At 38.7% G+C, this 26,709-nt stretch overlaps 4 protein-coding genes across 4 annotated transcripts; 2 read left to right on the forward strand and 2 right to left on the reverse strand.

The window, feature by feature from the left end:
- The first annotated feature begins 304 nt into the window (after window positions 1-304).
- On the forward strand, window positions 305-3,834 carry LOC116252286 (protein SULFUR DEFICIENCY-INDUCED 1-like). Its single transcript, XM_031626443.2, has 4 exons — window positions 305-527; window positions 2,402-2,614; window positions 2,710-2,865; window positions 3,127-3,834. The coding sequence occupies exons 1-4, from the start codon at window positions 309-311 to the stop codon at window positions 3,532-3,534; spliced, it is 996 nt and encodes a 331-aa protein (XP_031482303.2). The 5' UTR covers window positions 305-308; the 3' UTR covers window positions 3,535-3,834.
- A 1,622-nt stretch (window positions 3,835-5,456) lies between these two features.
- Window positions 5,457-9,224, forward strand: LOC116252287 (mediator of RNA polymerase II transcription subunit 7a-like). The gene is made up of 6 exons (XM_031626444.2): window positions 5,457-5,667; window positions 6,299-6,439; window positions 6,648-6,717; window positions 6,959-7,125; window positions 7,202-7,275; window positions 8,762-9,224. The coding sequence occupies exons 1-6, from the start codon at window positions 5,527-5,529 to the stop codon at window positions 8,826-8,828; spliced, it is 660 nt and encodes a 219-aa protein (XP_031482304.1). The 5' UTR covers window positions 5,457-5,526; the 3' UTR covers window positions 8,829-9,224.
- Window positions 9,225-10,069: 845 nt separating this feature from the next.
- Window positions 10,070-10,984, reverse strand: LOC116253340 (signaling peptide TAXIMIN 2-like). The gene is made up of 2 exons (XM_031628116.2): window positions 10,825-10,984; window positions 10,070-10,435 (listed from the first exon to the last, which is right to left on the reverse strand). The coding sequence occupies exons 1-2, from the start codon at window positions 10,920-10,922 to the stop codon at window positions 10,312-10,314; spliced, it is 222 nt and encodes a 73-aa protein (XP_031483976.1). The 5' UTR covers window positions 10,923-10,984; the 3' UTR covers window positions 10,070-10,311.
- Window positions 10,985-13,110: 2,126 nt separating this feature from the next.
- Window positions 13,111-17,090, reverse strand: LOC116253318 (putative vesicle-associated membrane protein 726). The gene is made up of 5 exons (XM_031628090.2): window positions 16,711-17,090; window positions 14,219-14,360; window positions 14,015-14,135; window positions 13,513-13,575; window positions 13,111-13,376 (listed from the first exon to the last, which is right to left on the reverse strand). Exons 1-5 carry the CDS (start codon window positions 16,898-16,900, stop codon window positions 13,233-13,235), a joined length of 660 nt encoding a protein of 219 aa, XP_031483950.1. The 5' UTR covers window positions 16,901-17,090; the 3' UTR covers window positions 13,111-13,232.
- Between the last annotated feature and the right edge of the window lie 9,619 nt (window positions 17,091-26,709).

Raw genomic sequence — 26,709 nt, forward strand, 5'->3', positions numbered from 1 at the left:
ACGGTCTCGAAACAGCCGCCATAGTGCGTAGTTTTGCTCTCTTCTTGAGGGCATCATCGTCCATCTATTTTCTACGCAAAAGACGGACTTAACCTCGTGTATTATTGGACACAAGGCCAATCAAGGAGGGCCCTTTTCGTCCATTTATCTGCATCCTACGTGGCATGGCCGATGAGGTGGCACCAGGATGTACAAAGGACGACCGCTTGAGGTGACGTGGAACCGCAAGAAAGGCCCGTCCTTGTGCTATAATCGGTATGTGTGAACATGGCCGTTATTCCGTCCAAGTTCAGCGCGTTCCCGTATAAATGAAGGCAGGTGAGAGGAAGGGAGCCGAGGGGCTGACCAGGAGTCGCCAGAGACGCACAACGATGGACGGAGCAGTCGTCGGGAAACTCCCGTCGCCGCGAAAAGTTGTCCGGGATCCGGCAAGTCCTACGGCCGTGGGGGAGCGGAGGGACCGCTTCCACGTTGTCCACAAGCTTCCGGCCGGGGATGGACCTTACGTGCGTGCCAAGCACGTCCAGGTCGGTTATTTTCTTGCCTTGCCTTCAGCTGGACTCCACAATGCGAACTTCTAACTGTTGATTTGAACAAATTTCTGCATCAAAGAGCGATTTGCGATCGTAATTTTGTGTTTGGAAAATTATTGCGAGCGGAATTTCTCCTTATCCTTTTTTTTTTTTCTTTTCTCTTCACTTAATCTTCTGCTTTGCTCCTCTGCTGATGATTCTGATGTCGATGAGTTTGGTGAAGTATGAGATTTATGTCCTGGATCGACGTCGTCCATGGTGACTTGATCTCTTAGTTGTGAAATCAGATTGTTTTCTAGGTGGATATGATTTGCCGTGATCTCACCAAAAGGTCACGAGCACGCAGAGATCAAAGCGCGTTCAGATCGGACTTCTAAAATTCACAATTTGGCCCAAAACTTTCTCAATAAGTTGCGGCCAATTGCTATAGGAGTGCAGACCCGAGATAGGTTTACTTTCAATACATCCTTATCTAGCGATGTATTTTGTAATATAATACTTTTGATAAATATAGTTCTGCTTAATCATAACCTGCTAAATGATATCTGTGAGTCTTCATCTTCTGTTAATGATCTCAATGGATATAAAAAACTGACATCGATCGACGTCTTTCTGTTGAACGTCTTAAGAAGGAAAATGTTAAGAAGCATGATTTATCACATGTTCGCATATGATACGATTTAACTGTAAAGTTGGCACTTGTCAGAGCTTAGGTCTCGTCTAAAAAGGTTAGAGATGTGAGACCTATTTTAGTATCATACCGAAAAGGTGAAGCTTTACATGTGATTTCGACAGATCCGTTGCCGAAGATAATCATTTTGTCTTTTCTTTTCTTTTCTTTGGAACATTGTTTTCTGAATAATACCGCAAATACCTTGGGAAGCGTCGATAAATTCAGTGCCTCAAGTTCGGTATACTCGGGAGCTTTTATATATATAGAACCTGGATTGCTATAACCAGCCGGATACACACACACGCATTGCAATGGAGCGTGCGTGTGGTTAGAAGCTGGATCCCGGCCACGTGTGTGTGTGGGTACTTATAAAAGTTTATGGTTGCTGAAAGGTGGTTTTTTTTAGGGGGGTTAGATCCAACGGTGCAGACGCATAATGTTTTGTAATGTAAAAATAGAAAAAACAAGAAAATCATGTGTCTAATTAAATTTTATAAGCCTAAAAAGCTAAGACTATTAATTTACAAGTTCTTATGAAATCTAATTTACAAGTATAATTTTCATGCTCTTCTTTTTTATCACAAATGATAGAGAGCTAAGACATATAGGCGGCAGAACTGAAAGTGGAAACCAAGATATATATTTGATCCTAATAAATTAACTAAAAAAAAGGCACTACAAGTGTGGCTTTAGCAATCCGATTAATGCAATTAGATAGATAATTCACCAAAGCCATATCTAAAATAACTGTTGTAAAATGCAGAGAAAAGTCCATTTTGAGCTGCCGAGCTTCATTTTTAGGAATGAAAAGAGCCAGCTGCGCTTTTTAAGCCTGTATTTATCTTTGTAACGCGGTTTGCTGTTATTTCTTACTCATATGGAGGAGCTTCACATCTAAATTAAGTTAAACAACTAATAATCTGCAGGTTGCTAGATATTCTAATGACCATCAGAATGAGATGTCAATAAGGACAAACATTACTTGAATACATGAATGGATAACACCACAAATAGAGAACTGTACTAGCGAATCAAATTATATAGCCCAATTACCGTACGTATAATCACAATTTGATGAACAGGTGTTGCGAAATCGAAATATATATTTGCAGCAGCATTTTGAAAGAAGTTTTGAGGGATCAATTTTAGTGAGTTATTCTTCCTCCTGATTCCAAGTACTTATCCGTTGGTGCAGTTGGTTGAGAAAGACCCAGACGCAGCCATAGTCCTGTTCTGGAAGGCTATTAATGCAGGGGACCGTGTCGACAGCGCTCTAAAAGACATGGCTGTTGTGATGAAGCAACAGGATAGAGCAGAGGAAGCCATTGAAGCTGTCAAATCTTTCAGAAGCCGATGCTCCAAGCATGCTCAGGAGTCCCTTGACAACATTCTCATCGACCTCTACAAGGTAAAGGAAGAAAATGAAAATGACAATTGGTTCCTACAATAAATAGTTAAGCGTTTTCTTATGCTAACTTTTTCACTTGTTCTATGGCTTAACAGAAATGTGGGAGAGTAGAGGAACAGATAGAGCTACTGAAGCAGAAGCTTCGTATGATCTACCAAGGAGAGGCATTCAATGGGAGGACCACGAAAACGGCTCGCTCACATGGCAAGAAATTTCAGGTCTCCATCAAACAGGAGACTTCCAGAGTGCTGGTAAATATCGTAGTTACAAGTTCTTGATTTCTTGATTTAATTTTTTCTTTTCCGGTAGCTGATGAGGAGACCAAGCATACAAGCATGCATGTTAATGATGGGTACCATTTACTTAGAGGGGAGTTTGGACATTAGACGCTGTAGACAAAATAAATATGTGGAGATAGATTGTGGTCTACAACCAAATGGACAGGGACCTAAGAACATTTTTGCTATACAAAGAGGATATTTGTTCATCTTTAAAATTAATTTATGTTGCAGGGTAATCTGGGGTGGGCATACATGCAGCAAACCAACTTCATGGCGGCAGAACTGGTCTACAGAAAGGCCCAAGAGATTGATCCAGACTCCAACAAGGCATGCAACCTAAGCGTCTGTCTCATTAGGCAAGGTAGGTACGACGAAGCTGGAGCCATTCTCCATGATGTGAAGAGTGGAAGATACGGCGCGACGGAAGATGACAAGTCGCTCCTACGGGCTGAAGAATTGCTACAAGAATTGGGAAGATTAAGAGGGGAGAATGTTCATGGCAGCACCAACAGCGAAGATGGGTTCGATCATCTTGATGACATCATTCTTCGTGGGTTAGATCTAGCCCCTGACTGGTCTCCATCAAACTTGAAGCGGCTGCCCATATTCGAAGAGATCCCCCTCGTAGAGATCAGATAGCTTTTGTAGAGTGTCGTCTATAGCACTGTGATCTGTAGCATGGTTCTTGAGTGGGTTCTGTAAATAGTAGTCCAATAGGTGCTTGGGTTGTTAAAATTATATATTTTTTTTTAGTTCACAGGAGTTTGGGTTAAGGAATAAGGTCCAAATCCGTTTGCTCTGTGTACTGTCGTTGTCACCGTGGGAAGAGGTATTGGCTTAGTCAAATGAAATGTTTGTCCAGTAAGTACCTGTTAGTCTCACGTGAACTAATGTATCGAATTAGTGTGGCAAATTAGAAAAAAGTATGGGTTCGCTATAGTCTCTATTTCTCCCCCCTCCACAGTCCACCCACACCCTCCGTATATATCTGACTGGGGCATCTTAACGAGAGTTTGTTTACAACGGAAGGTTGTACTCTAAGCCGCGGTTTTTACGCTGCTAACTATCTTAGTTTGTTGAGCAAGTTGGTTAGTCAGTTGTTATGATTGTTTTGGACCACATACAATCCACCCTTCCTTGGAACCTTCAGAAAGGAGAAGCAAGCGGCAAGAATTTTAAATTTTAAGTGAGGTTATGACGACTGATCAAATATGTTCTTGAACTTAATGACAAAGGAAACTGAGAGTAGCCAAATGTCGGATGTTGCCATATGATTAAATATATGAGAATTATTGTTAGAAACATTATAAGCAACTGTTAAAAACATTTAGTAATTATCATTACACTACAAACCTTTGTCGATGCTCATAACACTGTGTGTTTTTAGCAATACATTTTTAAACATTTAGTCATCCAGCAACTAAATATTTAGTTAAAAACTTTTTAAAACGATTATTTGGTAAAAGAAATTCATTATTTTTATTACTCTTTGTTATTGAATAGGGGAACTAAAGTATGTAAAGAGATCTGGAACTTTTAGCCTCAGCCTTCTTGATTTCTCACGAACTATTACAACTTTTACAAAATCTTGGTAGAAATAACATGCTACAACAATTGTATTTGGGATGGATGCTTTCTTTCCCGAAAAGAAGACAATTTCTAAAGTTCCCGAAAAGAAAACTAATGAGACAAAAAGTCAGGCGATTTTTTTTCTTTGCTTTTAAGGGTGTGTTTGATAAACTTGATTTAAAAGTGCTTCAAAAAATGTGCCATGTAAGATCCCTCTGAAAACAAATGGGAGATCTTGATAGTACTACATGAAAAAAAAAACATGAACTTAGATTTAAAGTGGGATGGGAGATGGTCTGACCTGAAACCCACAGATATGAAACCGAGCCTTCATATCACATCACCGTAGATATAGTAAACGACTGCTACTTAAGAGGACGGTAAAATTTCAAGAAAAAATTACCGTGGAAAAAAGTAGGATCTAGAGAGGTTCCACTTTTTTGGTGGGAGAATTTTTTCCGAATTCAGTGAAAAAACACAAGGTAAAATTCTCTGTGTTTGACAAAGCAGGAGAAAACCGCTGGGATAAAATTCTCACGATAGATGCATCAAACGGAGCGTAAATGAATCCACTCAAGAACGCTCTCTTGTAGATAAGCATGTTTGTTGCTCAACTACGTTCATGCTAGCATTTTTCTTTTCCAAAATAGTAACATAATTTGGATTTAAATTTAGCACATAATTTTTCATATCCAACCCAACCAATATTTGAGTGTGATGGACATTCGGAACTGATTTCATTTACAAATTTAGTTATGATTTTATATTTATTAGATTCAAAAGTAGGTCCAACTACGAGTCAGATAATGCAACATCCGTATCACCCGAATATGGTATTGGTACATATTTTAACTCAATTGGACAAATCAGGAAGAAATTAAGAAAATAAAAACATGCTTTCGGCCCAAAAAAAAAAAACCCGCAGTTCTGGAAGCGGGTTGGACGTCTGAATCGCAGTTCCGTTATGCTGAAACCCAAGCAAACGTCGCACATGGTACTGTTGGAACAGGCGGAACGCGCGGACAGGAGGAGTTTATTTCCGCTGCCATCCTCCGCCGTTCCATGGTGTGTTTGACACGGAACAGGGACTCGAGAGCCTTCTCCCTCTCCCGCGCGGCGCGCCCTCCTCTTCTCTCTTTCTCCCCCTCTCCCTCTGCTCCATCTCCGGCAGTTCGGTCCTTCCCCAACCATCCGCTGATCCAGGTGACGGCCTATTCCTCCCCACCTCTCTCTCTGCTCCGTCATGTGTAGCTAGGGCATTTGCATCTGATTGGGATTTTTCTGATTTCCTCGAGAGATTTTCTGGTATGCACTTAGCTCATTATGTATGTTCCATTTTTCGTGCTGATTTAGAACGATTTTTGTTCTTTACCCTCATTATTCTCATTTTTTGATTAAATGAAAAAATAAAATAACCAAGCCGCCGGGCATAAAGGAAAGCTTCAGCTGGTGGTTCTCCGAGGTAAAATCACGCCTGCTTAGTAATGAGTTGTCTTTTCTTGGTGTAGGTTGGAGCGTGTTTTTTTTTTTTTTTGCAAAAATAGCATCTGAGTGTAACTTTTAGGCATTTGAGTGTGATTCCGTAGATTGCTGCCGTGATTTTTTTGTTTTGCTTCTCAGCATCGGTTTTTTGCTTCGGGTTTCATGAAAATGGGATCTTTTTATGTCGGAAGGTAAAATTTTCTTCTTTGACCGCGGTTTGTGTTTAGGGTCAAGATGCGGTAGAGCTTCAATCCATGCTTGTGAATATAAACTGCTTGCTCCAATTTTTCTTGAATAAATCTACTTCAAATGTTATAGAAGATTGGTAGTTAACAGTAATTTCGGTTTACAGATGGCTGCCACGTCATCAGCATATCCTCCCCCACCTCCATTCTACAGGTTGTACAAGGACTACCTTCAAAATCCCAGCTCTGCACCCGAGCCACCTCCTCCCATTGAAGGCACCTATATGCTTTATGGCTCCAATTATACGGTACTTGCTTAATTCCTAATGGTCATGTCGTCTTTTGATCATCTCTTTTGTTTTTTGGACGCTTGAAATAAGATGCAAAGGATGCTGTTTCATGCAATTCCAGGGTTTTCAGTTTTGTCGTGCTCAAAGGGATTTTTGTTAGAATTTTGAAAATGAAAGATCTTGCTCAATTATTATTCCGTTGTTTATTTCCTTTTGTTTGTAGTAGACCGATGATGTGCTCCCGAGTTTGGAAGATCAAGGGGTCCGACAATTATATCCAAAAGATCCCAACATAGGTATGTTTCTTTTTTCATCACCATTTCATGCAAAACTTATGGTTCAGTGTTGTCTCACTATTGCTGTTATGACTTTTCCAGAGTAGTGGTGCTGATATGATTATTTGTTTATTAAAACTCAGTTCTAACTGTGTTTCCTGCTTGACCTAAACAATCAGCTTATAAAGAAAAACATTATTCAAATGTTTTACTGTTCTTTGTGATATAGTTGATTGATTTTCATATCTTTTATCCTACACAGATTACAAAAAGGAATTGAGAAAACTCAACAGAGAGCTGCAACTCCATATTTTGGAGCTTGCGGATGTGCTCATTGAGAGGCCATCTCAGTATGCTAGAAGAGTAGAAGAAATATCTGTGATCTTCAAAAATTTGCATCATCTTCTCAATTCTTTGCGTCCTCATCAGGTTCTGGTGCTTTCTTCTGGAGTTTTCCGATGTTACAATTAACTATCATCTTATTAATAGATCTAGTCTTTTGCAGGCCAGGGCAACACTAATACATATATTGGAGATGCAGATACAACAGCGTAAGAAGGCAGTGGATGACATCAAAAGGTTTGTCCTCTAATCACCAGATGCTATGTCATTTAAGCTTTTTAGGATGCTTCCTATACGTGTCTCTTGGGATCCAGTTGCAGCTGTGTTGACCAATGGAAATATAAGGCTAAAATTTTAATCCTGTAACGGAATGATTTCTTGTTAGTGTTTTAATTGTGTCGTTCATACCAGCAGCACTGCTTAGTGGAAGTAGTCCTGTTTTTTTCTCTTGGTACGTGTTAGCAATTCAGCACCTCCATTTCTGCTACCAAATAGTGGGATGAATCGGCCATGATCAATGTAATTGCCATTTACAATTTCAGTTTGTAAGACTAATGTTTAGCTTTTCATTCCTCTATGGTAGTTCTTGGAGAATGCTGAGTCTGGGGTTGGAATTGTATGCTAGTACTATGCAATTTTGTCATCGTACCATGTGAGTGTCAATTTATGTGTCCTGGCCCATCTATTTGAACCTTGTAACTTCAACCAATGACTGGTTAGGCATAATCCAGCAGCCACAAATTAGATTAGCAGACCTGTTAGTGATTTTGGACAAAAGAAGATGAATGTTGGACATATGACTCATGGCAGCTTTGGTAACATCTTTTGCTTGATAGCGGGCCATGCGACTGTTTTTTCGGAAGCATCTGATCGTATTCGGTTATACGCTTTCACCCCTTTAGCTGAGTGGCCATCTTTTGTTCATTTGTAATTTTTTAAGAAACTGAGAAGGAAAACTACCTTAGCAATTAAAGCCCACTTGTATTGTAATCTGGAGTCCTGACTCCTTTGTGAAGTTAAGACTCAAGAGCAGAGAGTGTCTTGGGTAGTTACAATACTTAGAAAGCTGCCTTCTCCGAATAGGTGGCCTGTTTATAGGATACCTTATAAAATCCAGTTTTAGGAGAGATGCACCTGAAGTAAACTGTGCCATGGACGACTGAGCACTTCCATCCACTCCATAGATTCTCTAGGTTATGGCTCTGTTGATGCGATTAGGGCACTTTGACAGTGGGCTAGGAAAATGCTTTGAAGTAGTTTACTTCACAACTGGGCAAGCTGGAAATTTTCCTGAGATGTATTCTCTTAAGTTTATGTTCGGATTTTGGTTGAGTTATCTAGGAGGTATTTTTTGTGGATTTCATGTTGGCATGTTATCGGTTACTGGGTATGGTTTGCAAGTACAAACATGAGTGTCCAGCTGATGGTGTTGCTCCCTATTGTAAACCATAATTAAGATTATTACTGTGAGCAGGTCATTGTAGATGGTAAATGACTCTTCAGTGTTTTACATCTCCAAAGAAGCCTCCAGAAGCATTTGTCGTGTGTTATGGTGCTTTTTTGTTACCTTATGCTGTGTGGAGCGTGTTTTCATCTCACACAAAAGTGCTGAAATATGGAACCAACTATGTAGCATGTATTTTTTTCTTCCTTTTTTGGAGTTGATATGTTTATGTATCTTCTACTCTCTAATTGACTCGGTAGGTCTTCTGTGTTTGTGTAGGAGGAGAGCAGAGGCGCAGCAAATCCTGAAGGAATCTCTTGAAATCCTTGGGGGTCGTAAAACTTGAGGCACCAGCCACCAGGTGTGCAGTTTTGCTGTTTGTGAAGAATTACCCGATCAGAATTCTTGATCTGTCGCTTTCACGAAAATAGAAGCAGCATCAATATGAGGCAGTGATCACTACGGAATATCCAATGAATGGCATGAAATCCTTGTCGCAATGAATTGGAGAATTGAAGATAAGGGCAACGTGATCTGCCCTCCTGTGCTGTGGCATGGCTGCGTTTTAGTTTAGAATGTTTCCAGGGAAACCATGTAAAGGAGTTTTACATGTTTTATGAAGTTCTTCCAGCGTCATAAGACCTCTGGAATTTCTTATAGCGGGGATTTGTTTTTTCTTTTCTTTTCCGTATTGTTGTTTGCATTTTTTGTTAAATTGATTATCCAAAGTACCCTTCCAGCATGAATGTTTCTCCTTTAGCCAGGTGATATTTTCCCAGCTAGCTCCCGGGTCAATTCACAACCAGGAGTTGTGGCTAGGGACCTCAAGATTGCATAGACATTAATTTCTTTCACCCTATAGATATGTAAATGCTAAATAAAGAGAGAACAATTTTCTTAATCTTTTTATTTTTTAGATCGGTTGTTGAGAGAAAAAATAAAAGAAAAATGCATGAAATAATATTAAATGATGAAAATGTTTCATCACTTTTTTATCATTTTTTCTTTATTGCAAAAAAGATAAAGAGATGAGATTGTTCTTTATTGAGCTACCAATCGGCTCAACGGAGAGTGATGTTACATTGTTACTCCCCAACCCCCCCACTCCCACGCACACACGTACATATATACACACACATGAATATAGAGGTATTTCTTAAGCATAAAACAGCTTTTAAAAAAATAAACGATATTTAATCTCATTGATCATAAGGCATGATTTGAATGGCAAATTCATGTATGCCCGATCTTTTACTTAGACTATCCATTCAAGAAGATCTAAATAAACTACAAGCCCGTTATTAGAATATATATATATATATCGATGCATGCCTCCCGGCAGTTGGCCAACCTAACCTCAGATCTCTTGTAAGTTCAGCAAGCTGGTTGATCTACTCATGACCCCATTGCTTGGAATTCAAACCTCTTAGTCGCAAAGTTAGGCAAGACTTTTCTTGGGCAAATATATAGTCGCCTCTCTCTACGCAGAGAGAGAGAGAGAGAGAAAGTCCTGACGTTTATCGGTTTATGGCTATTTATTCAACTGAAATGAAAAAAAAAAAGAGCAAATTGGGAGAACGATAAGGCTCTCTCTCAAAGGCCATGAAACAAAATATCAATAGTAAAGCCTAAAATCAGATATAAAGAATCACTAGAAGAAGGAAAAAAAAAAAAAGAAGAAACGACAGAGACGGTGACACCACCGGCTATCCACAGTGTGGAAGTCTGTACAAATAATCGAATACAAATGAGTTCATCGGCGACGAGAGTGATTTGGGCAGCAGTCGGAGGGAGGAAGAAAAAGGTATGACGGCTGGTGGTGGTTGCCTCTAACAAGGGAACTTTTCGATGAACCAGCGGATGATCTTGATGGGCAGCTTTATCAGACTCATGGCAAGATTCGCCAGCCCCGCAAAGCACGAGCAACAGGGGCACAAACAACTGAACACCGCCCTGCATTTAACACCACCAACAAATCAATCACCCAACGGTACATATAAGTAAGAGAGAGCTATGGTCAATTGGAGATGGCGATCCATCTTTAATGCTTCTATTCTGTCCAAAAACGTTTCCAGAATTATAGGTCTTCCATTCAGGGTTTTTCTCAAAAAAATCAGAGGAAAACTTTAGTGTATGTGTTCTACACAATAAATATACAAACATAAAAAGAAAAGCAATCTTTGTCGCACAAAGATCATGAAAAGTTTGACAACAAGAAGTGGTTTTTGAAAAATATCACATAGCTTTCAAACTGCCTTGTGACAAACGCAGGAAAATTTTAGAAAATATTGTACCCGACCAAAGAAGAGAAGAGGAGAGAAGTGAGGATAAAGAAGCCTTACCCGATGATCCAAATAACGATGCCAATCAGGGACAGAACTAAAGCCACCAATGCAAATGGCAAACCGATCAAGAACCCAAGAGGCCTGCACTCCGCCATCCTCTTTCTCTCTCCTTTGATAGACTGACTTCTGGGGATGAAAGATTATACAACAAATATAAAGAGAAGACTGGCAGAAACTCGTCGGACAAAAGAGTTGACGTTACGCATTCGAAATTTTTCAAAACACCGTGTGGGACCCTGCTTATTCAGCATCAAGCCTATCACTATCTGCCACGTGTATCATTCCGGCTGCGGACTTTTCAGGCGCGTTTCAGATTCCGATCATGAGCGGGGGAGGAGGACGGAAGCTTCCACTTCGAACAAAAGTCTAACACAAGAGAAGCTTCTGAGATGATGTGGCTCACCAAACTCACCTTCCCCTTCAAATACATGTGGCAGGAGAATCCGGGTAGCAATTTTGAACACAAAGCAGTCCAAGCCCGGCTAAGGAATAACAATGACATTCTTGAATATTTTCTCGGTATCTCCCTGAATTATGAATGCGATTGTTTTAGACTTAAATGTCTCGGTGATATAAGAATAAGAGTGGGAATTCAATACTGTAATGTGCGCTTAAAATTTAAAAATTTGTTGCTAAAAAGAAATTAAATTGCCGTGGTTTATATTGTGATCATAGTTTATAATGGTTTTAATGATAATTTACAAGCGACAAATTATTAACCTGTAGTTTTCTGCTTTAATAGGGTTACAAATGGATCCAATTTCATTTGCCGTTTGAGCCCTGGTCGTCGGTCGCGGTTAGCCGTCTTTTATAAACCCGGTCACATGGACCTGGTCCCGATGCGAATAAATTAACGGCCCTGATGCTATATGATATTATTAGATGCCAAGCAATCGTGACCTCATATTTGGCTTAACACCGCGGCAGGAAGTTTCACTTTTTTGACTTCTTCCAAAGTACTCCCTGCAGTTTGTAATTTTTATTTCTTTCATCCAACAGATCCAAAGTGCGGCTCCTTGGTTCTTTTTCCCCTTTAGTTTTGCCTTGTGCCTGGTGTAATGAACCGCCGGCTTTAAATACGAGGACATTTAGTCTGAAAGAGAATCGCCCGAAAAGTCTGTTTTGATAATTTATAACCAAACTTGGTCAAAGAGGCGCCAACAAGTTTGAAGCTACCAATGAGATGGTGATGAAGAATTAATGATATGCAAGTTGAAGGGTAGGTTATCCAACCTTGTGTGAATGAACCTTGATCACTCACTATAGTCTTGGTAGCCCAAGATTATCAATATCACGACGGGAATAAGGATAGAAAGAGCGATTGGAGCTCAAAAGGAAAGATGTTGGGGAACGGTCAATGACAATTCAATGTAAAACAATATCCGCAATTAGTTAGCGAAGTTCTAGTTATATACGAAGTCATTGATTAATAATAGGATTAGTCAATTACTTTGCTTTGGGAAACCCAGAGATCGTTGAATCAAATATTGGTAAGAGCGGCAGTATGAAATATTCTTCCTAGTCTTCAGAAATCATAAATTTCACCAAATCACATTTTCAAAAATAATAGTCACTCACAACTTGCAGACGAAACTGATCTTAGTGCTAACTGCATGTTGCACGAATCACGCCTTCGATTGGCCCCACTTTTGTTTCAATGAGTTAATGCCACGATCAGATATGTTCCTCATTACATTAAGCATGCGCTACTTGAGCACGATTATATGTTATGGCGATATCACGCACTGATCAGCCATTCGGGCTAGGGCAGTAACTCGATCGTTTTATCGTTTCAGCCTCTTCAGGCGTCCGGAATCTGACCCTCCATCGGTAAAGATCTGGTAGTGAGAACGAGAGATTTTACTGCGCCTAACCTGAACTTGAAACATTTCGACCTAGATGAACGGATATTAATTTTTTTGGGGCGAGCTCACTAACTTGAATGGCCATAGATGACCGATAGCACAGAAGGTTCCAGGTTTTCAGTTTTAGAATGAGATCATCATAATGGTCGGTTGCTGTCTTATTACTTCAAAAGAAAAACCAACACTCGACAGAACAAGGAACACAAGTTATGCATTGCACGGGATCGCACGTTCACACTTATCCATCTGCAAATCGCCATAAGCAAATGTTCATTAGAAGCTTTCCCTTAGACCGCCTTGGAATTGCGAATCCAACTAAACGCAAAGAGAAAAAGTTGCAAGGCTAACCATGAGATCAGCTCCACGCTGATCACTCTGGTGGATCCGAAAACTTACCCTTCATATGCAAAGATTTGAATGCAAGCATCGAAAAAGATCTGCTAGATATAGTAGAATGATTCGTGCATATAAGATATACAAAGAAAAGACGAAAACTCTGTAGTGGCAGTACCATCCCATATACCTTTTTCTAAAATCCATTTAACACTTGAACCCATGGCAAACAGACAAGATGATTATGAGAATCAAGGCCACAATAATGCCCAAAACAATAAGCTTGATCTTCATGTTCTGAAACCACATCTTCCTTCTCATTTTGGTTCCTTGTGTCCGGAAATCCTGAGCCTGCACCATCATTAACAGTTAAACACATTCTACGTACTTCACAGACTATCAAGGAGAAATTTGTATGTTAGACCACAATATGCAGTTTAAATGATACTACTTGATAGAAAAGGTTTTAAACAGGAGACTACAAAACCTGTGATCGAAGATTCTCAGTCTTATCAACAAGAAGTTCAATCTTCTCACCACGGTCAAGAACCTGCACATACAAAAAAACAAGGAGAAATTCACCACATTATCCTGTTTACCAAAGTGATATCTGCAGCTAAAGCATCCTATGGTTAAAAATTGAGTTCGAGTCTGGTCTGTTCTTTATTGATGTATATGTATTATCCATTTTTTATTTACCTACCAACGTGATACTATCTGCAGCTAAAGCTTCATATGCTTGATAAACTGAGTCTGGGTCCAATATATTATTTATTGTTGCATACGTAGTAATCTATTTTTCATGAAGTAAGAACACTAACACCATAACACATTAAAATAGTAATACGTTGACTGTAATAGAACTAACAAGTGATAGTAAGAACAAGCATTTCACAAAAAGTTTTCCCTTTGAAGGCAGCTTTCCTCTTTCAATCAGTATCTATTTACATAACTGTTCGAGAATACATCAGGACAGAATAATTTGTTACCTTCTCAATGTTTTCCATCATCACACCTTTCACTTCCGAAACCTGAGCCTTCACTTTAGCAAGCTTGCTTACTTCATCTGCATGGTCGACGCAGTATTGCATGTGCTCCTTCAGTTTATGCCTACAACAGAATGGGGACAATAGGAAATCAACCGGAGTTAAGGGATGCATGGTGACCACATGTGGTTAAGGGAAAATAACTACCCAAATTCTTTGTTGAGGCTATGTGCAACAGCAGTTGCAGCCTTTCCACCTCCATATCTCTTGTTGAAGTCGTCTTTCACGCGTTCCAGAAATGCAATGGGTACTTGTCTTCCAACAGACTCAACTGCGACTACACAAAAGGCTGCAATACCCAACAATGATGGAAATTACAAAACACAATTGTTATTAAATTATAAATCACTTTTGGGAAAAATTTGAGGCACTGGTTCATTTTCCTCTAAAGTGGCTTAGCTATTGCTTTGGAATAACGAAGACCGAATTTTAACAACTCTTAACAAAACAATGGCACAACTTGTCCAATCTTCCTAAGTGCTAGAGCAACTCCAACAAATTACAACAGGGCAGGGCCTACGAACAGTTTTATTGATGCAAAACAGAAAAAGGTGACTCCATCTACAGACTACCTTAGAAGCATATCCTTATGAAAAACAAAAATAAAATATCCATGCTGCAGGGGATATGAACATAAAAAACAAAATCCTCCCAACGCTACAAGTCTTCTATTCCACCATTATAAGTTTCTGCAGTCTCCTAAAAATTGTTGAAAAACAGACCTCTATCCCCTCGCAACAAGAGCCACTGGACTCAGGTTCAAAATCAAGTGCCAGAGAATGGTGCAAGTTGCAATAGCAAAAGGTCTCCAATACCTACAACCTAAACTCTGCTTCTGACTGTTATCCAAAGACGTAAAAGCCTGAACCAACCCCTCAACGTTCAGAATCGACTCAAAACAACTCTTCACCATCACAAGTTAGCTCGGCCACATGGACTAGGCAGCGGAGGCTAGAGGTAACTCAGGAAGCAAGATATTATAAAAGTTTTAAAAAGCAAAATACATATTGAATCGAGTTTCCCCAATCCAGTGTTGTACATAACATAATATGCCACACAATACGCTCCATTATGTGATATAACCATGACAAAAAACACCATGTTATACCGTTGAAACTTGAAACTAGCTTTAGCCATGTAATTATAGTATTATACCATACTGGATGTAACTTATAATACAGGATGTGTCAGACATCCCACCTTCAAAACACAAATTAAGGGGAAAAAAGGTGACAAAGAAAGATTTTGGACTTAAAGCTGCATAAATCCTTAACGCTAATATTAAGTTTGTCATGAAAAGGTACTTTATATTCTCAAAGTAAAAAAGTAAAACCAACAACCACAAATTAGGGATTTCATTGTTTCTCACATAAGAAATATGCCTATGCTCCAAAATTTTGACAAAAAGGAAATTGAGTTTCATGGCCATTAACTTGTTTCAAGAATTCAAGGAGTAAATCATACAAGACAAAAACAACTGCCACAAATACCATTCCCGGGGTTTTAGAAAGTGAAGTTTTAACCAGATACTAAACACATCTGTTTTCGTAAGGAAAAACTTGGGAACTAAAAAACTAAAAGATATAAAAAATTTTAACAGAAAGAACAAGAAAGAAAGAAAAATACAAAGCCACCAGACCATGGTTCTTGATTTACAAGGAGAATGTAACACACGTGAAATAAAGTGTACGAGAATGTAGGAAACATGAAAGAACAACAAGAACGATGACAAGAAAAAGCAATGGTAAGGTATGAAGTATGAACTAACCATTGTTATTTGTTACACAATTTTTTTTTTTCTCATGTTCATGCTTAATCAATCTACCTTGAAGTTATCGAAACCTGTCTTTGCTACAGTTTGATGTTCTTATCTCATATTTGTTTACCTGAAGGATGCCATCAACAAATTCAGCCACGATAAAGAATCAGCTAAAGAAATAGGTGCTTAATTCATGAAAACAAAAAATAAGGTTTTCTAATGAATCAAGAAAGAAATTCAGAGCATTCAATGAGAACAATAACAAGCTTACATCCACTACACTTTAAGAAAAAAGGAAGCAGTATACTTCCCAGTCTCCTGCCCAAGGAAAACAGTTTAACTCGATAAATGAAACCATAAATCAAATCAATCCCCTACACTTTTTTTCTGATCCGTTTGCCATTTTTCTTGTTATAATCTCCAAAATCATAGATGAAACTTCAAAGAAACTAGTAACACGATCCAGTTAGCTTCAGCAAAAGAATATCCGCCTTAATCAAATCTAATGATTCCGCAATCTATCTCAGCAGGTAACTACGGCCAAATTCTAATGGATACCCCCGCCAATATTCTTCCGTCACGGCCAATAAATTTTTCCTTAACCCACGACAACGTCTGAAACCCTTTATAAATAAAATCCAACTGCAAAAGCAAATAAATCAACACAAACAAGACAGATCGTCTCTGCACCCTAGTAAGCGCAAACCCCATGCAATTCTCCCAGTCGACAGAATGAGATCTCCTGTATTCCTAACATCTCCCGCCATAAGATCATCCAAGAAAATTCCCCAGACGTTAACCGATTCAAAGAAAAGAACAAGAAAAAGAAGAGAGAGAAAAAACAGAGCGAGGAGCGAAGAGACGGAGATCAAAGACGCACTGAATCCATTTTCGGCGAGGTAATTGAAGGTGTGATTGTCGCAGTTGTAGGTGAACTTGTTGTTGGAGGCGGGAAGCTTCTGGAGGCATTGAGACGCGATCGCCGTGAAGTTGCCGGAGAACTCCGTGTACTCCGCGAGGATGACGGTCCCGCGAGCCACGAAACTGTAGATCAAGGATTGCTGACCCATCTCGGCGGCAAATCGAAGATCAGAAAACCCCTAATCTTACAGCGAGAGATCGGTTAGGGTTTTTCCTCTCTTCTTCTTTTACCCGTTTTCTCTTTCCCCCGGGGACGTCCTCTCGCACCGGGCGAGAGAAAAGAGAGGCGCTGAGAAGGAACACGAAGAGCGGAAAATGGGAAATGTTCTCCTTTTCCGGTCTGTTTGGTTTTAAAGGAAAACGTGGAAAGTAGTCTTGCCACCCCAAAAAGGAGGGCAAAATTACATAAACGCCCCATCGGTCAATGACCGGAAAAGGCTTTTTCAGCTCACCGCCACTGCGGGACACGACGTTTTGCTGTAATTTTTATTTTTTTAAATATAATACAAATTTTTGTTTAAGTAAATTGCTGTAATTATGAAAAAACCATTAATTTTTAGTATAAAATCACAAGGTAGCTATTCTTACGACAAAAACATCTCTTTTTTTTTATGGGAATTACTTTATCATTTTATATCGACAACAAAAGATTGAGCACATACATGCTAACTTTAAAAAATTGAACGGTAGTTTATTATTTATTAAACATTATTAATCTGTCTGTACCTTACTTAGTACGATGTTATGGCTTCTTTTTATGAACTTAAACATAGAAAATTATGTTTAGAGAAGTTGATTTTTTAAAATAACAAAAATGGCAGGTTTGAAAGCAAAGAACATGTTCCCATCAGCAATATCTGAACCCGTTGGTCTATTAAAAAATGCAACAACGATCGGATCTTGCTTTCCGGCCATGTCGGAGGAATGTCCGGCTACGTGAACCCTTTACCACATTCTGCTAGAGATCTTATAATAACAATAATAAAATAACACCAGTCAGCGGCGCTTGGTTGTTTGTCATAAAAGCAATGAAACAAACAAGGGAATTTGAATGTTTCCAGCCTCCCAAGTTAATTAAGAGCTTTCTTTGACAAGGTCCATTGACCAAACAAGCAACTTTCATATATATATATATATATATATATATATATATATATATATATATATAAATTTTAAAAAACAACTTAGATATAAAGTGAGAGAGGGTCTCAGATCCGTCCGTCCGTCCGTCTAAAGTCTGACGGCCTCCTTTTATTTTTTAACCAAAAAAGTGCTGTTCGTTAAACGATGGGTCCCACATAGGTGAGCCTCGGTGACCGAAAACGGAGGGAGGATTTAGTAATTTTGTTCCATTTCTGTGAAATTTTTCCCTAGGAAAAATATTCCCAGGAAATGGCCACCAGCTAGAACCAGAGGGGAGACGGGCGATTGTCTTTCTCACTTATAGCGACGACCGCTGCGGGTGGGAGAAACTGGGTTGGGTTTATTTTCGGTAGTAAGTCCCTCTCTTTAAAATATATTGCAAAGTAGCACACATTTCGTATACACTCGCTTTTTTTGGTTTTTACTTTTCGCCCCTTACCCTTTGCAAAGCAATCTCCCAAGTTAACATCCGCCAACTACCTTCTTCGTTCGTACGAACTGTTGATCTACATTTATGAAAAAAGAGGAGCGTTTTATGAAAGGTCAAAGGTGGATGAACAAAAAAAAAACCACACGTTATTTACTTAAGTTTTCTATTTCAAAAAAAAAAGAAAGGCAAAAAAAAAAGCAGGGTAAAACCATAAATTTTTCATGAGCAAAGTCGAATTAAAGTTTTTATATCATATCATTTTTTAAAATTTTTATACAGAACAATAAAAAAAAAACTTTTTTTGAGGACGGCTTGTGGATAATACAGAAATTAAACTTTTAGAAAAACTCATTTCTCGTCTATGGAAGGACTTCGCCTCGTGTACGTAGAATGGAAAACTCAAATATCAAACAAAGCTTCAACGATTCTTTTCACTGTTTTCAATATTTGATGTACATTTTTTCTTAGTAAATTTGTGTATCTTGCAATGATACATACGTCACTATGTTATCATATATGTTATTTTAAGTGTACGAATATGTAAACATATCTGTATTATGCGTTTTCATCGATTTTTTGGGCTCCTTTCGATTTAAGTGCTTCTCACGTCTATTTCATATATTTCCCATGACTATCGTATAGCCGTGTCTGCAAGTCATAAAAGAAAGACGCGTGCACTTCCTTTCATATTGAAGGAGGGTCTTTTTCACATGAAATCGTTGGAAAATACCTCCTTAGAGTAGGTAGCATTCTCTAATTTAAAGAACCGAAACACAAGATATTTCATCAACCAATCTTCAACATGTCATTTCGCTTCAAATTGGCCTTCGGGTATGATCGTATAACTCTTTTCTAGAAACTAGCTTTCTTTTGTTGCATTTAGTTTTTAATGTCTCACAAGATTTTGCATTCTTAGAAAGTTGTTCGATTCAATTGGAATATCCGAAAGATATCTATACAAATATCTTAAATAACTACTTTTGAGTTTCAACTTTAAGTTGGAAGGATCATCATGATTGGATCCAAATCCAGCAGTATTATTCGGTTTGCAACGGGGGATTGTAGGTCAACAAACATGGCTTGCATCCACGTTGCAATATAAGTTTGTCACATTTGAGACTTATATTATAGATTCATTTCTTCTTTTGTTTTTCAAGGTTCTGTAGGTGATTTCACAGAAATACGAATAGATATAGTAAATTTAGTTTTGAGAGCCTAGTTTTAAATGGTTTTGTAAAGGCCAATCATGAGTTCATTAACAATTAAAAAAATACATTTATCAACTGCCCATAAATAAGAAAATGGAGAAAAAACATTTGTCTTTTAGTTGGTGAAAGTTGTTCAGAAGAGAACCGATGATGATGAAAGCCAGTTCTACTAAATCGGGTCAATTAAGTTCACTGGTGGAATGTTGTTCATCATCAAGTAAAATTACTTGAAGCCTTCAACTTCAACATGAAAGCATGAAGGCTCAGTCATTGTTGAAGCCCAGATAGGCTATAGCTACAAAGCGAAAATGGTGAAGAAGAAGATTTCCAGCAGTAAACAAGAGGCAATGGTACCCGGAGAAGGCCCAAACAGGGGATAGTGAATATGTGGAATGGAAAGGTCTTTAAATATTCTGCTGATCTCGAAGTTTTGAATCTCTGTAGACCAGAAAAGAAACTCTCGCGGTTCAGTAGAGGACTTTGCTTTCTTAGAATTTCTCATGGCAGATGCGCTATAGCATGTTCTAGTCAGGTGGCAGAATTATACTACAGTGAGTGACTTCACTTGTTTTTAGACGCTTTGGTGCTTCCGACCCATTAGAATAGAGATTCTGCAACTCATCAACTCCTTTGGCTTGTACCAACAATAGACCATGAACTGCTTATCAGATCATCTATACATAGAACTAAACTGTTGAAGCCCATTCGATAAGACTCCTTCTGCTTCTTTTCTTAGCCAGGATAACGCTCTTTGGACATTATTGTAGAAAACCGAGCAAATTCGTCGACGTTGCCGTCGTCCCGCTGATAATGACGACGACGACGATGGTGATGATGATAATGAAGAAGGAGGTGAATCGGTCAGCCATTGCAAGTCGTTTAACCAAAACTCATGAATAAATTGCCCAAGTAATTGCTGTTCCCAATCTGAGCATGTTCTTTTGAGATCAAGAAGGGACTTGTTTAGCTTTAGTTTGTCAAAGGCTAAATTAATGAACAAGGTTGGCTGAACAGAAACAGGTCAAAAGTTCTAATTGGTTGACGGGAATTCCCAAAGGCTTGCTTGGTTCGTTTGTTTTCCGTGCGTCAACAGTATGAACTTCCTGTAGAAATGGAGGGCAGTCATCTCTTTCCTGGAAACCTGTTCTTTTCATGTGAAGAAAATCCACATATTTGCAAGAGTCGTTCCTCATTAACCAAGTGCGTGTTTCCGTGAAAGACAGGATGTTTCTTAATCTTTGTTGACGAATTTTCCTTGGCGAGAGACTTGTAGGCGAAGAAGAACATAGATTTCCCTGCAAGTTATAATTGAAAAAATGTGCCTAATTTATTTGAATTTTGGCACTTCCACTTGTTGGCAATTGTCAAATTAAAAGACTTGTGACTCAGTCGTCAAAGTATGGCATTGTAGAGCAATACTTACGCCCTTTTTCATCATTTACAATTCGAATTTCAAACACTCTAGCCGTAACCCGAGACTTCAATTTAAAAAAAAAAAAAAGTATGATATATCTACTTATTGCGTCAAATCCAAAGGAATCCTCCTCAGATGAATATGATCCGAATAATTTAGCTTTGGACTTATTTTGAGCCCTTTCATGTAATCTCTCATTCTATTAAATTTTTTACCAAAATAAAGAACGAAAACTACTTTTGACTATTAAAGAATGAAATAGTGACCAATGTTGTTGAAGTCGACCCGCCATTCAAATGTAATCGGTGGCAAACCCGTCTAATTTTTCGCCGATTTAAGAGTGCCACATGTTGAGTACTAATTAGTTTTAAAATATATTTTAGGTTTTTCATTTTTCAATTATTTTTGTAATTTTCTAATGGCCTTTTAATTGTTTTTTGATGATTAATTACAACTCATTCAAATTCGGCCGCCTCGCGCATTCAGTTCACAAATGACAAAGCAATCTTGATAACACTGATAATGACTATTAACATATGTTAAGCAGTTTTTCAAGTTAATCCAATATTGCGAAAAATAAAGTAATTTCTGAGACAAGTAAAGTTTTGGTGATTACGGAAACACACTTAAGGCCGTTCAGATGATATTATTTTAAAATATAATAGTTTTTTCATTTTGATTAGAAAGAGTTGGCAGTCATCCTCTTTAAATGTCACTACAAGAAAACAGTGGCCGCTGCATTCACCGTTGTTATTACCCTTAATTCAGCTTTTTGAGGTGAAATCTATAGCGGTGCTTTTACTCACCGGTATAGATGTTCAAAGCTCCAAACGTCATCAGCGTCTGCAGCAAGTTTGTGAAAGTTAGCATTCAGCTAATCCGAAGCATAGAGAAACAAATCAATGTTTTGGATTAAAAATGACTAAGTAATGTTCGGAGAAGCACGTACTAAAAGAAGAATAAGCAAACCTTCTACTTAGCACCAAAAAAAAAAAACTTCATTAAGAAAAAAAAAGATAAAGTACCATAAGGATGCAGCTTTTCAATGCAAATCGGATCAATAATACATTAAGAAGAAGAAAAAAAGGAAGAAACTTTGAGTGTGTGTGTGTGTGTGTATAATACAATTGGCATATAAAAACGTTATATAGTTTGGAACCTTGGGTTAGCTTTCACTAGAAATTGTGAATGATCAGCATAAAGAATGCACTGTAATATTTCCTTCATAGTGTCTGCTCGTAGACCACCCTTTACCTTTTAAACAGTATGATCGCATTTTGTCTTGATAAACACCATTGAGGAAGACCTTTCTTAGCCAAAACTTTAGGGTCTTCGAAATAAAAAAGAAATATTGGTTTGCTTGTGGCTTTTTGTGTTTGGGCAGGGTGGGCTGCAGTATGGTCGAGCTACGCCACAAGGGTTTAAGCGACTAAACCTCTTGCACCAGGTGCCACATTCCATTATAATAGTATCCATGCATTCTTGAAGGACAAGAATTCCACGGTCATCATGGTGCTGCATGCTCTTCTCTATCACTGAATCATCTACGGCACCGAAAGAGTGACGAAGAAATCTCGAAACTCATAGAACCGAAAATTCGATCATTTGTTCTTGTTTGCGCCTTTTTCTTTTTTGGTATGTGCTCGTTGATGTGTTAATTAAGGTATTAATTGCCTCTTGCTGCTGTAATGTACAGTTGGATGAGAATCAAGTTCTCACAAAGCCATGCATGTAAGCAAAATTGACATGAGTCTGAGATAGCTGCCCATTTGGAAACATCAGTCGTTCTTTCTCTGTTTTCTTGACTATTAAAATTGGTTATATGGGGCACGGGTATGATTTCCCCTATTTCAATCACCCAGATTAAATCCCTATACTTTGTTCAATTCTAGTTGATCCAAATATATATTATGTTAAGTATCTTGTTACGACGACTTGAAGCCTGTCTGGTTTCGATAGGATTAAATTATGCAGGAAATGAATGAGAACAGGTTTTTAAATTAGGAGGATTTGGGTTTGTTCTAGCATTGAACCAGAACCGGTACTGCAGGCAAACAGATGCATTCAATGTGAATTTAAATCTGAATATCAAATTGCTCATATATATGTTGGGCTTTTGTATCTAGTAATGCGCCGCGTCAGATCCAGGTAATCAGATGAGATCCATTTTAACTCTATGTCTTTAATCCAATCTGGCATGCATATGGTCTGTGATCTAGACTTGGCATTTTACTTGAAAAAAGACAAATTAAGTAAAAGAATACTCGACTCAGGCTTAGATCGATGGCAACTCAGTGCCTTGCATTAATTAGTTTAGAGGGTGTTGGGATCCCAAACGGGAGTCCTTCAATCTTGAAAGTACTGAAGCCAGGAAACTTAATTAGTCTCAAAACTTCCTGTTTAACTTTAACCATGTTTAAGGGGAATCATGCATTTTGCATCTTGTTAGATGGAAAAGGTCGTTCTTTCGTCAATTTAACATTTGATTCGTGCTTGCCACCAAACTTATATAGTTTCTTTAAACTCGTCTCTCAAAAACCAATGAACAGAGACACCAAATCATCACCACCATCATAGCCATCATCTTCAATATTATTTATGACAATGCCGCTGCTTCTTATGACGACGATTACGATTGCTTAGCGACTCCAAGTCGTCTTCTGTGAAGCGTTTTAAAAGTGGGGAGGGGAGAAATGATGTTTCAAGCGAAAAATGATCGGTGATCTCTTCAATCCATGCTGCAAATATGGTGATCGATCTCTGCCTGGCATAACAGATGCATTTGCATACTTCCAACTTCCAAAGCACGCGTACGTGAGAGTCAGCACCACCTTCATGGTGCCCTCATCACATAATTCACAGTTCAGACCACACAATGGCTCATTCTTCAATGACCCAAAGGCAGTAAATGAATCTCCATGATCACGGTTTGGTCTATGAGGAGTCAGATCTAAGGGGTTTGAGTGATTCCCCCAGATTGGCCTTTTTCACCAGCCTTTCATAAAAATCCAGAGGATCGTTCAACATCACCACGCCAAAAAGATTGTCAATGTTGGGGACTTGATTTTGTGGGACCCCAGAGACCACAGATTTGGTCTTCTTGTGAACCTCTCACAGATTTGAGTCACACTGAAGCGTATGTTTCCCCATGTACCAACAGACGATGAAGAGAGTGGGGAGTGCTTGTCTGCTTCCTCCCTCCATTGGAGGGAATCCAAGGGGCACCCTCCCCCACTGGAGGTGGAAATTCTCATCAACTTTTTGGCCCAAGGCCCTTTTAGCCCATGATCTCTGATATAGTAACTCATATTTTTGAATTTCTTCTGTGTGTTACAGTATATATCCATGAAAAATGTCAACTACCACATGTACTCTGGCTCATGTCTATCAGCTGCTTGAGAAATACGATGCTTTTGAGTCTATGATCATCTTGGTTTCTGGAATCAAACAGGTCACAGACAGTGAACAGTGAACCGAAAGGACCATGCACATGCCCTCCCCATTAAATGAAATGCACTTTCCTATTGCCCCCATATGACAATACGGCTTATATGTGATATATATATATATATATGTATATGCATGTGCATTCAGATCGACTGGAAGGGACCCCACGCTGCAGTGCCAGTTTGGGCTCGTGCAGTAGGCCCCACAGCTGCATCTGCTTGATCCTTGCTGCTGTCTTTTATTTTGGCTTTCATTTCTGTGAAATATTATTAGTCAAGTGGGGTTGCCAGTTCTTCCATCGATGCACAAGTTTGAAAAGAATTGCTCGATGCTGTAGGCCTGTGGATAATAAAAAGTAGACAACGATTGGTTGTTTTCTGATTTTTTCTGAAGGGTTAAAAAGGTTCATTCAGATCTGTAAGTTTCAATCTCTTTTTCTCCTTAAATGCAAGCTTCCTTAAATGCAAGCTTGATTCAGTGCTTGATGAAAGTATTTTTGGAGCTTAGTGGAACGGAATTTTCGGTTGGGAGAGAGCGTCGGTAAATAATTGCTTTTTTTTTCAGTTCTCTGTGGACGGCAGAGGGCTCGTGACAGGCATGTCTGGGTGACATTTGAAAATCATGATGGCTTCTGGGAGGAGCACTACATCTTACAACATCAATCTTACAAAGATCAAATGGAAAATTTCAGCTCTTTGATAGTGTATAGAGTACTTTCTTCAATTTCTGTTTCTATGAAGTTCACCATTTTAGGTGTCCGAATGCTATCAAAACATGGCAACCTTATCAGTAGTTCTGAGAAACTGCTACTGGTGTGTAATTTTTCTTTTTGCTTCCCAGCAGAAAGGTAGATACGTCACCAAATTTTCTAGTGTCAAAATTGGATAGAGATTGCTTTCGATTATGCATATTCAATAATTTGGATGATGTTGATTCATGCTTGAAGTTCATATTTTTATAAACAGAAATTTCTGTTAGCAAGGAAATTGAACTAGTCTGCGCATTGAAATGAAAAAAATTATATATGATTACTTTGTCGGAGCTGGATGTACAGACGGCCCTGTACATCTCGGGGAGAAAGACGAAGAAGGATAGAAGTTTTTTTTTCACGAAACCCATGAACGAACGCAATTTAGAGAGAAAGAAAGAGAAGAATTGACATTTGTTTATAACTGCCCACATCGTATTATTGACATTTGACCTTCCTCAAGCAAATGCACTATTAGAAATAAGTAGATATAGTGTTACCTTGATGTGAGCACTGGGTTTTCATTCTGATCTCATCTTCTCTAATGATTGTGTGTTTGTGTGTGTGGGAGAGAGAGAGATCACCGACAAAGAGAGAGAGAGAGAGAGATTTTCATCTGTTGTACTGCCCTCATCAACTTGTTGACACTTTATCTTCCTCAGACACACTATACAGGAAACTGGTAGCTACAGTGTTACATTGATGTGCGCACTTGGTTTTCATTCTCTCGTCTTTTCTAATTATTGCCACCTATTGCCTCCTTTCGCGTTTCTTCTTCTTACAACTGATGCGCTCTCTCTGTGTGTCTCTTTCTTCTGTGCTGCTCTGGTCCTGTAGTCCTACTTACAGTTAATTTTTAGCGTGCACAAGGGTATTCGATCACATGTAACACGAAATGGTGGCAATTATTTATGAAGAGACAACACCCCAATAATGCATTGATCCCCCGGGAATCTTGTTCCTTTCAAGTAAACTGGGTAAAACTCTAAATTTCTCTGTGTTTTTCTAATTTCTATATGCACACAATGAAACTTTACTGTGTCGTAGTCCGTAATATTTGGTCTTTGCCAACAATCACCTGTGGAAGGGAAGAAGAAGAAAAAAAAAGGAAAGGAAGAAACATCTAATGTGGTCTGTTCCTTACTGTTTGAGCAATTGACTGACTGTTTTGGGAGATGCGTTCCGAGGCTTTGGAACCGCCACCTCTAACCAGAGGCACATGCATGGCTAAAGTGTCACGGAAATCAAAGGGTACTTTTGTTCGAGCAGTTGGACTGGACTCGTTTCCTGACTTAGAGTCCGCTATTTCACCAAATTAATACTCCAAATTTAGAAGAAAGCAAATCTGGCCATCTGCCAACTGATCAAAAGTTTTCAAAATATATATATATATATAATCTAGCTAATATGTTAGTGTATTATATATTATTAACCACAGCCTAATCATGATGGAATAAAAAAAAATGATAATTTTTTTTTAATTTTAACCATCCAACAACATCGAAACACTGCAATAACATACCACCTAAGACTATTTTCCTTTTAAATAGTCTCGACTTAGATGGAAA

This window comes from Nymphaea colorata, chromosome 4 (genome assembly GCF_008831285.2).
Source record: "Nymphaea colorata isolate Beijing-Zhang1983 chromosome 4, ASM883128v2, whole genome shotgun sequence".
Taxonomy (NCBI): domain Eukaryota; kingdom Viridiplantae; phylum Streptophyta; class Magnoliopsida; order Nymphaeales; family Nymphaeaceae; genus Nymphaea; species Nymphaea colorata.

Coding starts and splice junctions, on each gene's coding strand:
- LOC116252287 (XM_031626444.2), top strand. CDS start 5,527: ATGGTGTGTTTGACACGGAACAGGGACTCGAGAGCCTTCTCCCTCTCC. Junction 5,668..6,298: donor CCAACCATCCGCTGATCCAG/GTGACGGCCTAT, acceptor TTCGGTTTACAG/ATGGCTGCCACGTCATCAGC. Junction 6,440..6,647: donor TTTATGGCTCCAATTATACG/GTACTTGCTTAA, acceptor TGTTTGTAGTAG/ACCGATGATGTGCTCCCGAG.
- LOC116253318 (XM_031628090.2), bottom strand. CDS start 16,900: ATGGGTCAGCAATCCTTGATCTACAGTTTCGTGGCTCGCGGGACCGTC. Junction 14,136..14,218: donor AGCCTCAACAAAGAATTTGG/GTAGTTATTTTC, acceptor ATTCTGTTGTAG/GCATAAACTGAAGGAGCACA. Junction 13,576..14,014: donor TGATGGAAAACATTGAGAAG/GTAACAAATTAT, acceptor TTGTATGTGCAG/GTTCTTGACCGTGGTGAGAA.
- LOC116253340 (XM_031628116.2), bottom strand. CDS start 10,922: ATGGCGGAGTGCAGGCCTCTTGGGTTCTTGATCGGTTTGCCATTTGCA. Junction 10,436..10,824: donor ATCGTTATTTGGATCATCGG/GTAAGGCTTCTT, acceptor TGTTAAATGCAG/GGCGGTGTTCAGTTGTTTGT.
- LOC116252286 (XM_031626443.2), top strand. CDS start 309: ATGAAGGCAGGTGAGAGGAAGGGAGCCGAGGGGCTGACCAGGAGTCGC. Junction 528..2,401: donor TGCGTGCCAAGCACGTCCAG/GTCGGTTATTTT, acceptor CCGTTGGTGCAG/TTGGTTGAGAAAGACCCAGA. Junction 2,615..2,709: donor TTCTCATCGACCTCTACAAG/GTAAAGGAAGAA, acceptor ATGGCTTAACAG/AAATGTGGGAGAGTAGAGGA.